Source organism: Struthio camelus, chromosome 6 (assembly GCF_040807025.1).
Source record: "Struthio camelus isolate bStrCam1 chromosome 6, bStrCam1.hap1, whole genome shotgun sequence".
Lineage (NCBI taxonomy): Eukaryota > Metazoa > Chordata > Aves > Struthioniformes > Struthionidae > Struthio > Struthio camelus.
The window spans coordinates 5748372-5767357 of NC_090947.1; the positions used below are offsets into that span (position 1 = coordinate 5748372).

Sequence of the window (18986 nt, forward strand, 5' to 3'; positions counted from 1 at the left end):
CAAACTTTGGAACTGAATGTAAGATTAAGCCCTTGTTGAACTAAAAGCCAACCAAACGAACCCAAAACAGCAAAAAGCCACTACTAAAAGTATTTGACTTTCTAACATGACTAATACGTTGTAACATGGTAGCTCTCTAGAGTTTCATAGTAAACTCTCCGAGTGTTTTGCCTGAGGAAAGTTTTGTTATGAGAGAACACTCTTTAGCAGTGTACGGATACAATAAACTGGCATAAGCAACTTGGAGAAGAATTTCCAAGACAAAGATGATGATCTTACAGGTACCGTAAGAACATCTGCAAAGGTTTTTCTATGTATGTCCAGACTCAAAGCCTCTTAAAATTGGAGAGAATCTTTACTTTGACTTCCGCGGATTTTTGGATCGAGTCTTTTCAGCTGACGTTATCAGGAAAACTTCTGTTGATGTTAGTGCTGTAAGCTCAGGCCTGTGCAGACAAAAAGAGATACCTGAAGCCATGACACTATATTTAGGCAATGTTCCATGACCCCCAAAAATTCCTAATTAGGAGAATCCCCCATGTTGTTAACAGAAAATAACATTTGTTCTTCCAGATTTCAGAAAGAACAACAGTGCATTGGCAGAAGCCACATGTAAAAGATTATATTTTTAATGCAGAGGCTGAATGATGTCTTCACTGATTTAAATCCTCAAAGGAAAACTGAAAAATGGAAATGCCTCCCTCTTAAAAAACAAACAAACAGGAAAAAAGAGGCACTTTCAAACCACAAGAATGAAGTTATGTTTTATTTGCTTGCACAGTTATGTGCGGGTAATGTCTGGATGTACAGAAATGTTATTCCTTCACTGCAGTAAAATAACAGTGATAAAAAAAACTTTGAAAAATGAAGAAATCCTCACCACTAAACAAATCAGGCTACTAAAAAAGGACATGAACCGCTCCATCAGCCCTGCTGCTAGAGAGAGACAGCAGAACGGCTCACAATAAAAATTAACCTACGGCTTTAAAAGGCTGTGGTCAAACACTGTTTAATGCGTCATTGAGAGCAGTGTAAAAAGATGCTAATGTTTTGTTTTTATGATCTAAACTGTTGTCTGTGGTTAATCAAAGTTAACCTGGCTGCACTTTAAAACCGATTATGGGGCCGGTTAATTTAAGGTGACCATATTTTCACAATCAAACACCAGGACACTTTTATGAGGGCGCTTTACTTATGGGCATGAAAGAGGCATACAAAAAACTGGTTTTTGAATGGCGCTCTCTTGCGTACTCGCATGGCCTCCATCACAGTTGTATCCAAGTCCCTGCCCTTCTCTCTAGTGTGTTCATGATTCTCAACTCAGTTGACAGAGGAGAAGAAATACTATCAATCAGCTTCATTTTCTAGGTGAAGAACTGAAGTCTGAATGAGGATATTCACCCACTGCCAGCAACAAATTTAGCCAGCTGATATCTCCAGTCTCCCTGGGTAGTCACTGGAGAAAGAAATGTTCCTCCAGAGAGTGACTAAAAGAGCAGGAGACTGATTTTAGTGCTTGGATTTGCAGGCTGGAGGAGTCAGTCTTTTTCCATGGGCTCTGGAAGTAGCCTAGGAATACGAGGCTACACAAGGTGCCCGTAGCTGATTCGGCCTTATAAACGGAGAGGGAAACGGACATCCTCCTCTGTGCCCAGAGCAAGGAATTGAAAGCGAGTCTCCCACAGCCCCGACTCACACTTCGTCCCCAGGCTGTGCTTCACCTCTGAGATGACCCAGTGTCAGCCACTCAGACTCAGCTGTGCCACTTCTAGAGGTCGAGGGCTGGGCTTTTTTGTTTTCACAGGCGATTTTATGCTCTGACTTCATTACTCGTGAGACTCTGATGACATACGATTTCTGCAACGATCACAGGCTGGTTTAGGTGGCAGCTTTTCACCCCCAGCGTTCACTGCAGATGTGCTCCTGCACACTGAACTGTTTGCACTGAGTTAAAGCATTGCCCTGGGTAGCACTGACCTGTGCAAAGGGTGAAGCGGCCCTAACGGGAACGGCACAGAGGGGACTAATCCCTGCCCTGCTCCCCTGTCCTGTGACAGCTGTGCCTGTCCCCTCAATCAGGCCATGTTACAGATTCACACACCCGCAGGAGCTGGCATCAGCCTGCTAGATGCTTTAGTCGTTTAGTGCCTGACCACTGCAGCAATAGGTTTCAGCACAGAGCCGCAGCCTCGCCCGGCTCCTTACACAGCATGGGGAGAAGCATGACCCTGGAAAAGCTGCAAAGGAATGAGGACAAGGACTAACGAGGGTAAAGTAAACCTGCATACGCGTGCTGACTTCTTTGTAGGTGTGCATGGCCCAGGATCCCATTTCAGCCCAGCTCGAGGCTGTCAGTCCCTGCCCCAGCGATGCCACAGCCCTGTCCCTGCCTGGCCACAGCCACACTGATCCGGACCCTAACCCATGAGCTGACTGCCCGTGCCGTCCCCGTATCCCCCAGAGGTGCACAGTGCCCAGAGCTGGGGCTGCCCCCAGCCTGCCCTGCTCCCTCGCTGGGTGGTGGGACGGCTGCTGTGTCCCTCCCGGCTCCCCGGCCCTGGGGAAGCCGCCGGCCCTCGCTGCACCCTGATGGGGAGGCTGGAGTCAATGAGAAAATGCCCTTATCGATAACCTCAGATCTTTGCCCAATTTTAGAGAAGAACTGCAGTAAAAACTTAGTCCAAGTTCAGCAATGTATGCGTAGTGTGGCCTTATCTATGCTATTTTTCACCCAGGACCAGAATTATGAATACAGTTGTTTATATCAGGTTGAAGCCAGAGAGTAAGTGCCAGAAGCCTTACAAGAAAGTCTGCTCCCAGGATATTTGCAGGCTAATGTGGCAGCCTCGGGAATCCTACATGCTTATACAAGTCATCTGTCTTGCGGAAGCCCATTCAAACCCAGCTGGAAACTCCTGGCCTTTGGAGATTCGACCTCCACAACTATTCCTATCACAGACGAACAGAAGGAGAACCCAGTTTGCACGAAATTTTCAAACGATGCAAACCCATGAGCCTGGTCACTCGTTACTCAGTTTTCCCAGGTACTTTGCAATATTAAACATAAATGACTTTTGCAATTTTACCCGAATTCCAACTTGAGTAACAATTGTCTACCTACTTGAAATGCTCCTGGTAATTTAAATAGATCCAGTACAGTTTTGTAACAGCTGCTTTTCGGACTTTATACCACTATGCTGCTTACTGTTCAGTATTAGACATATTTCACTCTGTTGGTGCTGGTATTTCCAGCCATAAGCACAGCAAGAGCTATAATTCTTGTTTGTACTGAAGTACTAGGTGGGAAGCTGGGTCATGAATAAATCCTCATTGCGCTAGGTGTTGTACAAACAAAGACCAGAAATGGTCTCCGACTCAAGGATTCTATGTCTGCAGTTAGTGTCATGACTAAATTTTGCTAGAACATTTTAAGAGCATCCTGCCTCATAAGTGATACATCCACATACATTTATATCTCGATAATAAAAAAGAAACCCTGTACATTTTTATTATTGAAGTAGGACATAAAATACAATACTATTTTTCCAGTAACTGGGATATAGCCATTAGAGTGCCAGGAAGAAAAGGAATCCTGGTGTCTTGTATGCTTTCAGTTTATATACACCTGAAGTTGTCCGCTTTATAGGAGAAGGAAGGAGCATTTGCCGTGAAAACGATGCCTCACACACGAGCACACTGAATTCAGGTGAAGACTCTAGAGCACGAGCTGGAGCCCTTTTAAAAATCAAATATTGCGTCTTCATGAACAAAGCTCTAGCAGTAAAGCTAAGAGAAGACAACGCAGCGACCACGTGATACATTAGCAGAATGCTTTACAAAGTCCCCCACAAAGATCCGCTGCTCTTGAAAAGCCTAACCAACCCAAGTGAGAAACTACTCACAAATTTAGTATTCAGATTACATGCTCTGCCTTTTCAACTGCTCTCTGTACAATGAATGCCTGTACAACTACAGTAACAGACACAGATCTACAGTTTCTGTGGCCTTTGAGCTATTATGAGTATTGTGCCTCTCCATAAATTACATGTGCATGTCCTGAAAATACCAACTGTTTTAACAGGAATTAATCTGTAGGCTTTTATCTTAGTGAAATACAAGGGGTACAGTATGTTGCATCTCTTTTAAAATTAATAGGGTATAGCCTGAAGATATTCAAGGAGGTTCATTATTTTCTTTATAGGTCTCTTTATCGATGCATATAAACATGAAACAGTGCCTTACTGTAGGAAAGAGAAGGGGATAGCATAATGAATAGATTCGGGCTTACATGGTTTTAGACTGTCCAACGCACAGTTAAGCAAAGAAAGGTCTGCATTTGTCCTCTTCAAAGCGTATTGGGATTTGATCCAGTTTGTGTTCAAAGTACCCCTTCTGTAGGCAGAAGAGAGAGGATTCAGTCTAAAGGGAAGAAAGCTGATCCAGTCGTCTGTTGCTCCGTGGTGTTCGTAGCTGTCCGAGGCAACAGTATGTTACATACGTGCTTTTTAATTTGCCAAATCTAAATAAATCTGGAACTTTGTTGCTGCGCTGAACTATTATATACGTTCATACTTAACAAACCTCGTTTGGCTGCTAACTTCTAGAATACTTTGACCTTATATAGGCACATAAAAAAGAATTAGATGATTAGAACAAGGATTTACACAGAAGCATTTTTACGGTTCTTTTGAATAATAATTCACACATACGTGTGCCCACACATACATGGGTTAAATGCATGCACAGTTCAAATATCATGTTGAAATCAGCCCATCACCGACTGAACTCATTTGAGAGGCTGAGCGTACGTGTGCCGTTACCTCAAGGGATATCGCAGGTCTGAGGACTAGACGGACCCTCCGTCCAGCCTGTGATCCTTGGGGCAGCCGAAACCTGTGGGTTGTCTGAAGGCTGCTTAGAGGTCAGTCCCGTCAATGGAAATGGAGCGGAAAGAGGGTGCCCACCGGGCTCACGGGAGCTCCAGAAATGGCTCTTTCAGAGATTTCCCTAAGTGACTTATACAAGGTGGCAGGAGAAGTCTGTGGCAAAGCTGAGAACTGCTCTTGAGGAATTGCTCAGTGGGGAAAAGACACCTCTCGTTGCATTATTCTCTGCATTTTAGAAAGGGAGAACTGAAACCCAGAGAAATAATGACTCGGTTGAAATTAGAGAGAGGACCTCTGACCATGGCTGGAAGTGAATCCGGGTCTCCTGATCCCCAAAATGTCACTTTATCCTCAAGATCACCACAGTGGCTCCACCAAGTATCGTTTGGGGGAGGCTGATGTAGGTCATTGCGGACTTCTCACTGCAGCCCCCAAGCTGAGGCAGATCTGACTTTCGCAATGAAACCAGTGATTCACCCCGATGCCTTGCCATGCCCAGGTTGCTGTAGTGAAGACGTTCTCATCTCTGCAGACCTTGCAGTGACCAAATTAATTTTTAAAGGCAAACCCTTTCATTTTATTCCCTGTCCCCTCCTTCTCCTTTGGTTACTCTTGTTTGCTTTCACAACTTTGTCCGATTTTTGAAAGCTTACAGAGCAGCAGGATTAAGAACAGAGCACTAACTACTGAAGAGGATGGACCCGGCTTTCGACCATCAGCTCCTACGGCTGAAGCAAGTTCCAACACCTTTGGGAAAAAGCTGTTACTTATTTATTAAAGTATTACCTGTAAGGAGAGCCAGCTGAAAGCCTTCAGTTTTCCACACGTTGATGAAAAGCATCATAAAAGTTTTGACAACAAAACCCCTAGGACTTCAGTGACATCTCTTGCATTTACCCCTGCTTTTCAGTGTCCTGTAGAAGTGAACAAAGGCTTCAAAATGCTGTTGAGACTTGCATCTTGGGAATGTTGACCTCCAAAATGAAAAATAAAGAAACCAAAGAGTTTCTATTGAGGGAATTCGTACGGACAGCTCAGGGGAAGTCACTTTCCTTCTGGAGGAGGATGTCCACAAGGAGATGTATTCCAGCGTAACTACTATGGTGTAATTATGCAGCTATAGCTATGCCAGACTTTTCTGAGGTAGGCAAGCCAAGTCTAGTTGTCGAAACGTAGGCGTGGGAAACAAGAAGTTTGCTTTCTAGGCTCAGCTCTCTGAGTACTGCTCTTTGTGGCCTTGGGCCAGTCCCCTAACCTTTCTGCCTCCTTCCTATGTAAAATGAGAAGAGTTAAATTAGCCTACTTCACAGATGTGGTGCAATGACTAATTGGCTAAAATTTGCTGCACTGTGGAGAGAGCTGTCTATTAACTTTGCTGTCTTTGGCTTGTTGAATAATTCAATCGCAGTATCTTGAAAAAATGCAGTTTAAGCGTCTTGCGCTCTCAGGGTAGGGTGGCACATTGCAAGAGCCACTCTTGAACGGGGGGGAAGAGCGTGACATCGAAAGCGCCCTGCGCTCCGCGAGCCTCAGCAAGGATTCTTGCATCCACTACCCGATCGGCTGTGGAAAGATGTAAGAGGGGAAAGGGGGATTAAAGCATGAGCACATTTTACATTTGTAAGCAAAACACTCCAATATATACAATTTGCCTCCAGGGGAAAGGATAAAAAAGTATTTTCCATATCATTTAATGCACTACTGGAACGAATGTGGGTATACAGTGATGAATACACTCCAGTTAGTGAACGCCTGCAAAACTCACTGGCGAAATGTGTTATTCCCCTTTAGTGACCAGGGTACATACAGGATAATTCCCTGTCGTTCCTGTCAGCTTCTCCGTCAGGTGGAATCGCTGAAAGGGGGTATGGGCAGCCTGAATTCTGATGCTTCCTAATGTTTGTGTGCTTGACCTTGCACGCTTAAAACTTTATCTCTGTATATAATGCACGCCACGTCCAAGTATGGCTTCTCGATGGGGTGTTAAACCTGGTGCCTAACGGTGGCCTTACCACTCACCAGCATTCAGCAGTCCAAGTTTAGCCTGGGAGGCGCTAGCATGATCCTAGCGCACCTGATCTGAAATCTGCTGAGGCCAACGGAAGGGCGGCGCTGGGTGAAAGCCTACCGGACGTTCCCCGTCAGGGTCCACCGGGGAATTTGTGCGCAACAGCTCAGGGGGCCGCAAACGCGCGCCCCGGCTGCCCGAGCTCCCCTGCCTCGGTGCAGACGTGCCAGCGGGCTTCGGCGGGCTCTGGCTCTCGCGCTGAGATCGGCACGGTTACGAGTGGCACGTCCGCGTGTTATTTCAGCCGTGCGTGCGCGGGAGGGTAACCTGGACTGGGGCTTGCGCGGGGGAGAATATCCAGTCCGTTCCTCCCCGCCGCACTGACTGCTCATGCTCACCCACTGGGAGGCAGGGGAAGAAATCCTGCGGAAAGGCTTTTACTTGCAGCAGGCGCTGCCTCTTAAGCCTAACACTGGAAAAAAAAAATACATCGTCTTTGCTCCGAGCGCCCCATGAAACCGTAGCGGCGGCACATCCCGCAAACACTTCCCTCCGCTCCCCACGCTTTCGCTGGGCCCACGCGAGCCCTCGCCGCGGCTGCAACGCGGGGCAGAAGCCACCAAAGCAGAGGGAGCCGCCACACGTAGTGAAACGCGGTGGGGCTCGGCGCCTGCCCGCGATGACGGCCACCGCATCTCCCCGACCTGCCCGCCATGCCTGGGGGGGCCGTTTTCGGCAGGCGCCGGCCGCCTCCGAGGGAGGCCCGGGAAGCCGCCGTGGCGGTTAAAAATAGAAGTGCTGAATCATGACTCGGGCCGGCGGCATGAGGGGAAAAAGGGATGGGGGGGGGAGGAGGGGGCAACCGCCGCCGCCGCGCTCCAACGGCCGCCGCGCTCCAACGGCCGCGGCGCGCGCGGTAACCCCCGGCGGGCGGGCGCGCGCGCGCTGCGCTGAGGCGAGGAGCACCGCGGCGGCGGCGGCGGCGGCACTTGTCCTGTAATCGATTGCCGAGCGTGCTGAGCGGCCCTGGCGGCGCGGGCACCCGCCCCCCCCACCCCCCCCACACCTCTCCCTTCCCCCCCTCCCCCCCTTCCTCGCGCCGTGTCAGCGAGCGGCGGCCCCGGCGAGGTGCGCGAGGGCGGGCGGGCGGGCGGGCGGGCGCGCGCCCGCGGGGCGGGGCGGGTGTCGTGTGCGGGTGTGCGTGTGCGTGTGTGTGTGTGTGTGAGTGTGTGCGTGTGCGTGTGTGTGTGAGTGAGTGCGGGTGCGTGTGGCTGCCGGATCGGTTTCTCGGGGTTTGACCAGCTGTCCCAGGCTAACCCTGCTCTCTCTGAAGATGGAGGAAGTAAAAACAGGATTACCCTTAGCTACAGATCCACTGCCTTAGCTCCCGTGGCCAACTGCCGTGCAAAAACACACATCCACTAGGCGAGAGAGAGACAGAGAGAGGCGACACTAATAAAAACACACACAAAAGGGTGATGGAAGTGATTCACTGCGTGCGCGGCTGAGGTAAATCTGCGCCTGGCTTCTTTTATTATTATTATTATTATTTTTATTTCTCCCCCCCCCTCCCCTTTCTTTCCTGCTTTCTTTGCCGTCTTGGGCTCGGCGGGGAGGACAGCTCCGTCTGGCGTGTGTGTGGTGGGGGACCTGGGGGGGGTGTTTGGGGGGAGGGGGGGGTCCCTCCAAGTAAAGTGCGGTGACGCCGCATCTCCCGCCCGGCTCGAAGGACTTGTTGCTGATAGCCCCACAGCGGGGGAGACAAATCGTAATAAAAAACAATTTAAAAAAAAAAATTAAAAAAAGGGCAAGGTGGGGGGAGGAGGAAGGCTGCGCGAAGCCCGGCGCCCCCGGTCCGTTAGTCAGCGCCGGCCCCAACTGCCATTTGCCTGCCCGGTGTGGGGGGATGGGGGGGCACACGGTAACCCCCCCCCCCCAAAACGAGGCAGGACTTGAGTTACTTTGACAGGTTGTGCTATGGGCGGGGAGAGGCTGGGATGAAAGGCGAGAGCTGTGTTTCGCCCAGGGCCAAAGAAACACTCCCGGGAAGTTGGCCTGTAGGTTTCCTGCTCGGGGTGTGAGTGCGGCTGGGATGTCTGTGGGTCATGTTTTGGTGCTAAACCACCCCCCCCCAACCCCTTCCCCAAAAAAAACACCCCCCCCCTTTTTTTTTATTTTTTTTTTCTTTGCCCCCTCCAGCTTCCTCGCCGATCCGTAAGGAACCGGTGGATCAAGTTTTCTCTCTCTCTCCCCCTCCTGCTTAATCGCATTGCTGTAGCACCGGCTGACCTGCCTCCCTCCTTCCCTCCCTCCTTCCCCCTTTTTGTTCTTCATCTCCCTTCCGACTGCGGGCCGCTCCCGAGCGGGTTTCATCCCCGCGCCGCCTGCCCCACCTGTAAGCGCCGGGGGCCGGCGGCTCTTCCCCCCTCACCCCCTTTCCTCCCTTCTCCTCATTTTTCCCTTTTTTTTTTTTTTTCCTTTCGTTTAAACTTTCCCCCGTCTCGCTGTATCCGCAGCACGAGCGAAAAAAGAGGAAAAAAAAAAAAAACTCCATTCGTTGTGGAAAGGGAAGGCTTAGCAGCTGGGATTTGCCATCACAGCCTAAAAATGGTGACCAAACTTTGTTTTTGTTTTCTGTTTTTTCCCCCTCCTCCTCCTCCTCCTCCTCGCTTTGAGAAATAAAAAATTAAAAAAAAAAATCCGCCAATGTTTTAATTTCTGGCTATGGATGTTTCTGTGTTTCTTTTTGTCTTCCTTTCTCTTCCTCCTCCCTTCCTCCCCTTTCTTTCCTTCCACTTCATTGGCTGGGATGATCTTTCCCTGTTGCTTCTGATGTTTCTTTCTTTTTCTCAGTGTGTGCCTGCCTACCTGGACTAGGGGGAAGATAAGGTAATTTTGAAGGGCTTGAGGAAGGTGCTTACCTGTTCTGAAAACTTTTTTTTTTGTTTTTTTTGGAGATCTCTTTTAAAGAGTCATGTAAAAATCAGTAATTGAAGAGAGTTTGATAGCAGCTGGGCAGGTTGAAATTTAAGTGTTATGTGCTGAATGCCTTGGGAATTTGATCTGCTTTATACCAAAGAAGAACACAGAGAAAAGTATTTATTTATTGGGGGATAGGCAGGCGAGGCGGGGGGGGGGGGGAAGGAAAGCGGGTTAAGGGAGGGGGAGGGAAGTGGTTTTGGAGACAAGAAGTGAAGCTGCCTGTTTTCCAGTAAGTAATGGAGAAATTCCAGGAGCCAGGGCTAAATATACTTGGCGATCAATACAGAAATGGCTCATTGTGAATAATTTAGCTGCCTGGTGCAGTGAGAGTTTTGAAACTAAAGGCAAAAAAAGAGGCCGTGGAGGGAGAGAGGAAATAAAATTCTGCTCTGGTCATGCCAGTTTCTTAACTTTTTCGCTTAAAAGGACGTAGTTATGATTATTGATCTCTCGCTCTCTTTCTCTTCACTGTATATCAAACGATAGCTAGGGGGTGTCATTCTATACAGTTACTTGGGTTTCTGGAAAGTAATAGCTTGCTCTGTGTCAGCAAAGTGTTTCCAGCAACTTTTCTTAAGATTGCCTCCCGCCACAAAATGCACGGTCTCGCGGTGGGAAGAGTGGCGCTGAGCCCCGGGCTGTGGCACACGGGTGAGGTTAGGCAGAGCAGGTGCGTGTACAGGTGCGTGTCTGTGTCTGCGGGCTGGCGGGAGAGCGGCGGCGGGAGCCGCCGGTTAAGGAGTCGGAATAACGCTGTCAAAGGAGACCGGACGCTGGCGGGTTTTATTTTGCTTCGAAGAGGATGGAGTCTCTTGGAGTTCGCGTGAAAAGAGCAATTGTTAATAGTCTCAGTCGCCTCAAAGCCCTGTTCTGGCTGTGAGAACTGATAATTGATAAAGCGTTACAATCCCAGCTCAAACAAAACAGGCGGAAGCTCGGGGGGGTGGGAGACAAAAAAACCCCTCAAATCAGGTAAAAATGCGAGTAGGGGAACAGAAAGGGGTGTACTCAGACCAGGGTGATCCCAGCGCAGCCTGTCCTGGAGACGGCTGAATTTCTCCACTCAGGTCATTGGCAGGAGGAGTTCAGTGATTTGCAGATGAGCACATGCGGTACACTTGTGCGTTTCTCTAGGCAATGGTTGCAACAGCAGTAAAATGGGTAACTGCTTAGGGCTTTAAGTAAGTTTAATCGTTTCGTGGTTGATACTGACAGGCGTCTTTGAGGGTGTACTTTTCTGCCTTGCAGCACTGCACTTTGACTATGGAAGCAGAGGCTGCTGATGGATATATAACATGTAAGTAGTCATTTTATTTAATTATTCTGACTGACTTTCCTTTTCCCACTGTCCCTGTATAATGCAGGCACCTGAAACTTTAGCTTCCTTGTGTATGATCTTTGCTTTAGGATGACACTGAATTAATAGCATTCAAACGTTAACTTTGCGTGCGACTGCAAAATGTGTGTGTACGGGTGCAAGGGTGAGAACGCATACATTTAAATATTTGCTAAGGATGAATGAACTTTGCAAAAGAGAGAGTTCATTTTCAGAAATTCAAATTGCAGCCGAAAGCTTTACATATTTTCGCTGCGTTTCTCCTGTTTTCTGGGTCAGGGCAAAGCATCTTAGTTTGTTTAAATGCATTGTTTAGCTGTCAGTTAACTGAAAGCTTTGAGGGGAAGCGTCTGTAATGAAAAGGACTGCTATGGTCTTCCCTTGCCCGGTCCCGATTCTCAGTGCTTGCCAACGGGAGGGTAAATCCTAACTTCTGCTGAGATAACAGCAGCTGGGGTGAGATTTCCGTAAGTGTGTGTATGTTAAGCCCGGTGACCGTATTTTGGAGGGGACTCTTAAAATCAGTCAGTCGAATGTTTACTTGTTGGCCACCGAGAACCCGGTTTCTGCAGACTTTGGAAGACCCTGCTAGTGAAGGAGGGAAGGGCAGGGGCGAAGGGGGAGCGAGTGGGTCGCAGGCAAGTTCTTTATCATCGGGTCGCTCTGCTGAACAAGCGGATGGAAACTTACGGGTGACTTGTTTTGTGAAAGCAGGTGACAATGAGCTTTCCCCCGAAAGGGAGCACTCCAACATGGCTATTGACCTCACCTCAAGTACACCCAATGGGCAGCATACCTCACCAAGTCACATGGCAAGCAGTAAGTCTCTTTTTAAACGTGTTTCTCTCTAGGAGTGTGTTTGGGTTAGTGGTGTCCTCCGGCTCCTCGGCTTGCTTGCTAGGTCTTCACCACTGCTGTAGGCTTTGCTAATAAAAGAAGAGAAGGACGGGGCAGATCCGTTCTTGTTCGTGCTGGTGTCTCATCTGAACATGAACGGGATTGCTAGTCTGAACTATCCCCAGGTGGCATTTGAGAGCTGGTCCTTACCTGTTCCAGGTAGGAAAACACTAGGCTTTACTTGTCCTAGTTTTGTTTCAACAGGTTTTGAAATCCAAATGGAAATGATTATTACTATTTTTTTACTGTGCTTCCAAATACAGCTTACAATAGCTTTATTCAAAAACAGACATGTTTTATTTCCAAAAATACTTTACTCTGGCAAAAATATGAAGTTAAAATTTTGGGTTTGATGGCAGGTTGTATTTTATTATTCCATATAGAAACTTCAGCATCCTATTCATTACCTTCGCTTTGCCTTGGCAAGTCCAAAAGATGGCCAGGATAACTGGAAATTTATGGCACTCGGCAGCTGACTCTTTAACAAACTGAAAGGATTTTGTTTTAGAATGTCAAGGGAGAAAATGAGAAAATGTAGAGAGATTTGGGAGTTTATAGAGAGTGTCAAGTGCTCATAATATTTTTGTAATTATCTTTCGTGCTATATTTTGGAGGTGAATAGATGTAGTTTACATGCGTTTCATAAAACCAACATCCTTTTTTTTTATACTGTGTTTTTTTTTTTTTTTTTGAGCGTGCCAGAGAGCTTGTTTTACTCTTGGTTACAACGTTACATCAGGGTATTTACCTCAAAGTACTTCTAAACTTGTATTCAAAAATAATTTAAAATGTTTTCGTTCCAATACACTTTAAGAGGGTTCTTCTGCTCTATGTGATATTAACTTTCTTTCTAGTGTGTGTAGTGTAGATAAATACATATCTTTTCAAAAGAAATGTTTGTGTAATTCCCCACTACATACTCTGAAAGAAAAAGAGAGCTTTTAGGGGAACATGCTTTAAAATACGCCCTATATTGCCTTCAGTCTTTCTTACTGAGGAAAAAGATGCTACTTTCCTTTAAGAATTTCTTCTTTCCTCCTGCAAATTATGAGTAAAACGCAGGTTTTATGAGCCTTTAAAACTGAGGGTTATTATGAAGATCTCCAATTATATACATGTTGCTAGAGAATATGATTGCTAATACTCCGGACTGAACTTTATATGACAACCTATCATAATTCAGCATCTTTAAACAATTCCAATCCTGCTGCACTGGGATTCTGATATATTTTATTATGTTGTAAAAGTTTTACTACTCACTTTCTTCATTTTCTTTGTTTCCTTTTTTATTAATGGGAAGGCTTCATTGGAAGGGGAAAAATCTCCCTGTTTTAAATCTTCTTTATAATCTAGACTAAAAACCAGAGTAAAACTAGGGAATTAAAAGACCTAGGATGAAGTCATGCAAAAATACTTTAACACGTTCAATATGTTGGTGTTCACTGTGTTAACATTTTCAATGATTTTTAAGCTTCGTTAGTTCTTGCAACACACATGTATCTACAGCCTCATTGAACTTTTTTTTTCTTTTAAATGTATTTTGTGGTATCTCACAGGTGTCTTCATTGCTTTCATCGCTGGTGCTCCTGGTGCTCTGTGCTAACGATGTGCTGCTGTTGACAAATTATGGGCTCTGTCTAGCTTTCTTAAGCCAAGCAAAATGCCAGCTTCTTAAATTTGTTGTAATTTATTTATTCTTCGGCAAGCGTGAGAATGCTTTCTTGAAGATAGGCGGTTTGTTCTGTGTTAAACATGGAAGGTATTGATTACAGGTTGTCAGTTCTTGTGGCGGTTGCTACCTTGGTTCACTTATGTTTTTCGGCCAAATCTTCAGTCTAGCATGTATAGATTAAATCCCTGGGCTGTGCCTTTAGAGCTTGCCACCTGTTTTGCTGGGTGAAAGAAGTCTTTTCAAAGACGTTTTGTTTTTTTGAGATGCAGAGAAGGAAGACTAAGAAGAAATGGCTGATTGAAATACTTGATGTTAGTTTGGTTGCTTTTGTTGGATTGATCCATCATTAGTCTTGCTGTGGTGCTGTGAGAAGGCTCACGAAGCAGTGGCTCGTTGTAAGCAGAGGAAATGGCTGTGTTGTATTTAGGTGTAGTTTGATTTCAAGTGGAGTCACTGGAGACACCGATCTCCTGTTGGTCTGCCATTATAGTGAAACTCAGGGCCTGTCTTCCCAGCTGAGTAGTGGGCAAAGTGGTACCTAAGGTGGTGCATGGATGAGACCCCGAATGTTTCGCCCCCAGTTTTATCACCAGTCGTCTCTGGGAGATGAACGGCTCTGTTTTGTTGTGTGCTCAGGGTATGCACCTGCAGGATACAGAGCAAAGTTTTGACCTTTATTCTTGCGTTCCATTGAATCATTTTGAACCACAGCTCTTAATCTAGCCTTCATTTGTGTCCGGCTTAAACAGACAAAACCATAAGAAGCAAATTTCTTGGACTTGTACTGAAACAACTGCTCTCCCAGCAACAGTAAAACTATGTGGTAGGTGAAGAGTCTTCTATGTTCATTAGCCCCCGGCAGTTCCATGTTAGTAGGCGTTCTGGCTGGGCTACTGATGTTTTCAGGTTTAGTTCCAAAAGGTTTCAGGTTAAATATTTTGGCTCATGTTGGAGAGAAATCTAGTACGTCCATTAACCTATTAGCGTTTTCAGGTATCAAACCTGCATATATAGGTTATGGATGGGGCTGGTACTCCATTCTCCTCGTGAATGAGATGATCCTGAAAGATAAATCACAGTGAATCACCTGTCATAGCTAACTAACGATCTTGCATATACCTTATGGTATGCATCTGCCTTTAGCGGAATACTGTATGTATGTTGGCAGATGCTCCGTTCTGAAATACTTTATTGTAGTTTTATGTAAGCAAAGATTTAAAATAGGTGTAAATAGTCAAATTTGAATAGGTAGACAGATCGCCTCGCTCTCTTCTGTAGTGAGAGACAGATTAGGGCTCTGCCTGCTGAATGAAGAAGATATATTTACATAGCCCCAAATCTGAAAGTCCAGATTTCCTACAGATCTTTAGGAAAACTCTTCCAGGGGCTAACCTCCAGAGCTGGCTGTCAAAAGCCTGCTCCGGCTCTCTGAGTTAACTGTGTATTGGCATGGGAAAGTGCAATGCGTGGCCTTAAGCCCCCCTCTACTGAATTCAAGGGAGTCTGCCTTGTTGCTGTCAGTTAATGTGGAGCTGGGCCTTAAGGGATCAGGAATCTCAGCAAAGGAGCTGCTATGCTAATGTAAAGGTGATGGGGAATCCGCGTTAAATAGGTTTTTAAAAGAAACAATTCCTAGCCGCCTCCTCATAATAGCACGCTGAGTTCTTACTATAGAGTTGTTGGAGAGAGGGTTTTTTTTTTTGTCTCGGTTAGAATAGACTTAGAAGAACGTCTCCTTTAGAAACCGCAGGGGCGCAGTTGTTTGATTAGTTGACTTGATGACCACTTTTTGTAGGATGAAGGATATTTCTCTGAGACCACTTGCCTGGTATTGTATGGAAAATAATAATAGCAGCTATTAGCATCTGACAGTGACAAAGGAAATTTCCTCTTAAATTGAAGACTTAAAAGGTGTTGCAGTGGGTGTCCTAGATAACTTTCTTATCTCTGCTTTCATAGACAGAAGGAGCCCTTAAACGAAATGGAGTCAGAACAATCATAAATATCAAACCCAACATCTGATACTTGAAAGTGATTAAAATTGTGGTGCGCTTTCAAGAGGTATTTGTAATCACTTAGAAGTGTTACTAAGTTATGAGAATTTATTAAGAAAATAAGCATTGTCAACTGACTCAGCTGCTGAAAGTAACGAGGCAATTTAATTTTCTGTGTGCTGAGGAATGATCGCACCGCCTGACAAGATAGCTGAGGGGACAACAGTATTAAGTGGGAGTGATTTCAGTAGTAGTACTTAAGATCAGGATCTGTTAGAGAGAACTCGGGCAAGGCCTTATTATAAGGTAACCAATACTGTATTCCCAGTGCGCAGGATATACTACTCTGAACTATTAAATGCCTTTTTCTCTCTCTTTTTTTTTTTTTTTTGGTAACTTCAAAACCCAACTCTTTCTTGGTTGCTTTCATTTCTCAGCTGGAAACTGTCATACAAGCTCTGTTTGTCACAGTTGTGTTGCCCTGAGCAAAATGTTTCATGTAGCACAGCTGTATCGGCATCACATCTGTGCGGATAAAGGAGCATAACCACGTCCTCTGTCTGTTGGAATGAAACTGCATAAAATAAGAGGTTGTTTCATGCCTCAGCCACGCAGCAAACAAACCTCGCCGTCCCCAAAAGCTACTGCCTGGGCAAGTGAGTCTGGACCTTGTACTGGGGTTCTTTATGGCGCTTTATGTGTTTTTTCACTAGCGTGAGGTGACCGAGGCTGAGCCTCCGCGGGAGGCTTTCCTTTAGGGATGGCGGTTGAAGCTCTCTGGACTGGGCTGCGGCGGGGGGGAACTGAATTAGTGCTTTGAGACCGTCGCTCCCCTGCCACGTGCACTGGTGCCTGAAGAATTCTGGCAGCCAAACTGTTAACGCTGTGAAGTGGGGATTCAGGTCTCCAGTTCTTTCAAAGAACTGTAAAGTGTGCAGTGCTGCATATGGTGCTAAAATCTTGGACTGGATTACCTCATGATGCTCTGGCATCTCTTTCCCTGGAGGCCTTGAGGACTAGGGTAGTCGACATCCGTTGGTCTAGGTATCTTTGGTCCTGCCTCAGTGCAGGGAGGTGAACTTTGGATAGTCACTTGAGATGTCCTCCAGTCCTTTGTGCCTGACTCTCCAAGCCGCACACAGCTCTATGTTTAGAGAGGTCAGCTGTGCAATTTCACAATGCTGTCCCATACAGAAGCGGCTGTGGGTTCACAGGCTGAAGGGCGGTGAAGATGCCCGATGCCGAGACGAGTTTAGACATAAGGGCTGAGCTCAGTAAAGTGTGGCAGGAAACTGGAAGAAGCGAGCTGCGCTTACCCTTCTTGACGCTTGCAGAACCATTGACTTCACTTCAGTATTTTAACCTCAGACTCCCTGAGAACTGCCGGGGGAATAGTACCCATGAAGGTTTAAGACAATCAGCTTAGTTTTCATGAAGTTTAAGAAAAAAGACAATCGAGCTTTAAACAGAAATTAGACTTTTTTTTTTTCCTCCTATGCAAGAAAGAAACCAAAGCCCTGCAGAGTAGTGTTACACTGATTCAAAAATAGTTACCTAGAAGTGAAATACCTGCTGGGATGCACCTTGAATTGTTGCAGCTTTATCCATAACAGTTTAGATTCTTCACGTTGCTACAGTTAAAATCATGAAATAATTTTTCTGATACAAGCTCTGTGTGTAGATGACCCTCAAGCAGCCACCGAAACTACACAGTAGCGGACTAACTACTGTCGGTAGCTCACGCCCTGATGGGGAAAGGTCCCCCATGAGTTTTTTGTATCTTCTGTCAGTAACTCTCAGGCATTCCCTGTGGAATCGAATACTTGGCTGTAAAAACATTCCTCTTCCTTGGTGAGGGTTATAATGAGGGTGGAGTGAAATGATCAGCTAATCTCATTAAATACGGTTTTATTCATTCCGGTGGAACTCTCCTGAGAGGTCATCTGCCCAAGGTTTGTTACAGCACACACCTTTCTTAGGGAGCTTCTGTTATTTTCTCGGACTGTCAAGTTCAGTTAACTTTCTTCGGTACACACCCTGTTACAACACTCGGTGCTCTCGCTTGCTTGATAGTCAGCATGTTTTCAAATGTTTGCTTCTGGAACTTCAGTTTCTTTTCAGACATGCCAAAAAAAAAAAAAAAAAAAAAGAAAGTGCAATCCTCATCCTCCTTGAAATGCAGCGCTTTGATAGCAGCTGGATGACTAGCTATCCATTAGAGAGCACTCTATATCTTTCCCACTGCCAAATCTGGGGGAGGATGCAGCTTCTGTTGAAATCAATGGGTACGCTTTCTCCTGGGAAACTGGATCAAGGCCTTGTTTCCCATTCCTGTGGGACATAGGTTCTGTCTACTTCTCCAGCTAAATGACAGTTTGCAGGGCTGGGTTTTGTAGGTGGAAATGCAGCTACCTGTGCTGATTTTAGGCCTTCCTGCAACAGGAAGGCAAGCAATGCTCATTCTTCTACCAGTGCTAAGAAGGAGCTTTGAAGGGGAAGTATTTATTCTAGCCAGGCGGAGAAGACATAGCCCTCTTCTGCTTTTTCCTCAGTAATCTCAGTGAATGAAACTCCTTGGTGGATCTGCCTCGAAGCGGATCTGTAGAAGATTTAAGAGAATATGGTGCCGCTGCTCTCTGTAGTGACGAGGCCCGTGGTGCCGAGCCTGTGCCGTGGCAGGTTGTCCTTTGCCTCGAGCAGTGAGTGCTTGTTTGGGGACCTGACGGCTGGCTGCGGCATCCCAATGGAAGGAAGCACAGCCACGTACTGTCCTCGAGAAACAATGAGGCTTGACAGATATGGCTCTGGGCTGGGGGACAGGAGGCCCAGTTTCTCTTCCGACACCTGTCACGATCATGGCTGCTTGTGTCATGTTTCCAGACCACTTTTTTCCTCTCCCCTGAGGCTGTAGATGCCTCAGTATGGAGGCTTAGATGGTATATGTTAGGCCTCATCAAATGTAGGTGTTTTATTACAATACGTACTTTACTTAGATTTTTTTTTTGTTTGCATTTAATTTTTACAGCCCCACAAATGGATACACGCCGATGTACCTTAATGCCAGCGTAGCGTATTTCCTGTCCCATGCGGGCGTAACTGCGGTAGTTCTAAAGCACCCTGTGCTGATGTGATTACATTAGAGTGACCGCAGTGTTTTAACTCTTCTCGTACAGCTGAGCATTACCAAGTCTGTGTATGGACAAACCCCCTA

The 18986-nt window shown here is 46.3% G+C and overlaps 1 protein-coding gene and 1 long non-coding RNA gene across 23 annotated transcripts in view; one reads left to right on the forward strand and one right to left on the reverse strand.

Moving 5' to 3' along the window:
• Positions 1–802: 802 nt before the first annotated feature.
• On the reverse strand, positions 803–7626 carry LOC138067608 (uncharacterized). The gene is made up of 3 exons (XR_011141794.1): positions 6906–7626; positions 5673–6449; positions 803–4392 (listed from the first exon to the last, which is right to left on the reverse strand). It is a non-coding gene; the product is annotated as an uncharacterized lncRNA (long non-coding RNA).
• A 455-nt stretch (positions 7627–8081) lies between these two features.
• Positions 8082–18986, forward strand: part of IKZF2 (IKAROS family zinc finger 2) — a 121295-nt gene continuing 110390 nt past the window's right edge. For 4 of the 22 annotated variants that reach the window (XM_068947885.1, XM_068947899.1, XM_068947896.1 and 1 more), the window contains exons 1-3: positions 8877–8951; positions 11125–11173; positions 11927–12031. In XM_068947885.1, the coding sequence (XP_068803986.1) occupies positions 8892–8951; positions 11125–11173; positions 11927–12031 (214 nt within the window). In that variant the 5' untranslated portion in view covers positions 8877–8891. Of the gene's footprint in view, positions 8404–8876; positions 8952–9410; positions 9505–9743; positions 9784–10381; positions 10559–11091; positions 11174–11923; positions 12032–12063; positions 12269–18986 lie in introns of those variants that run through there. The other 18 variants (XM_009688674.2, XM_068947901.1, XM_068947906.1 and 15 more) reach the window with 13 other exon arrangements.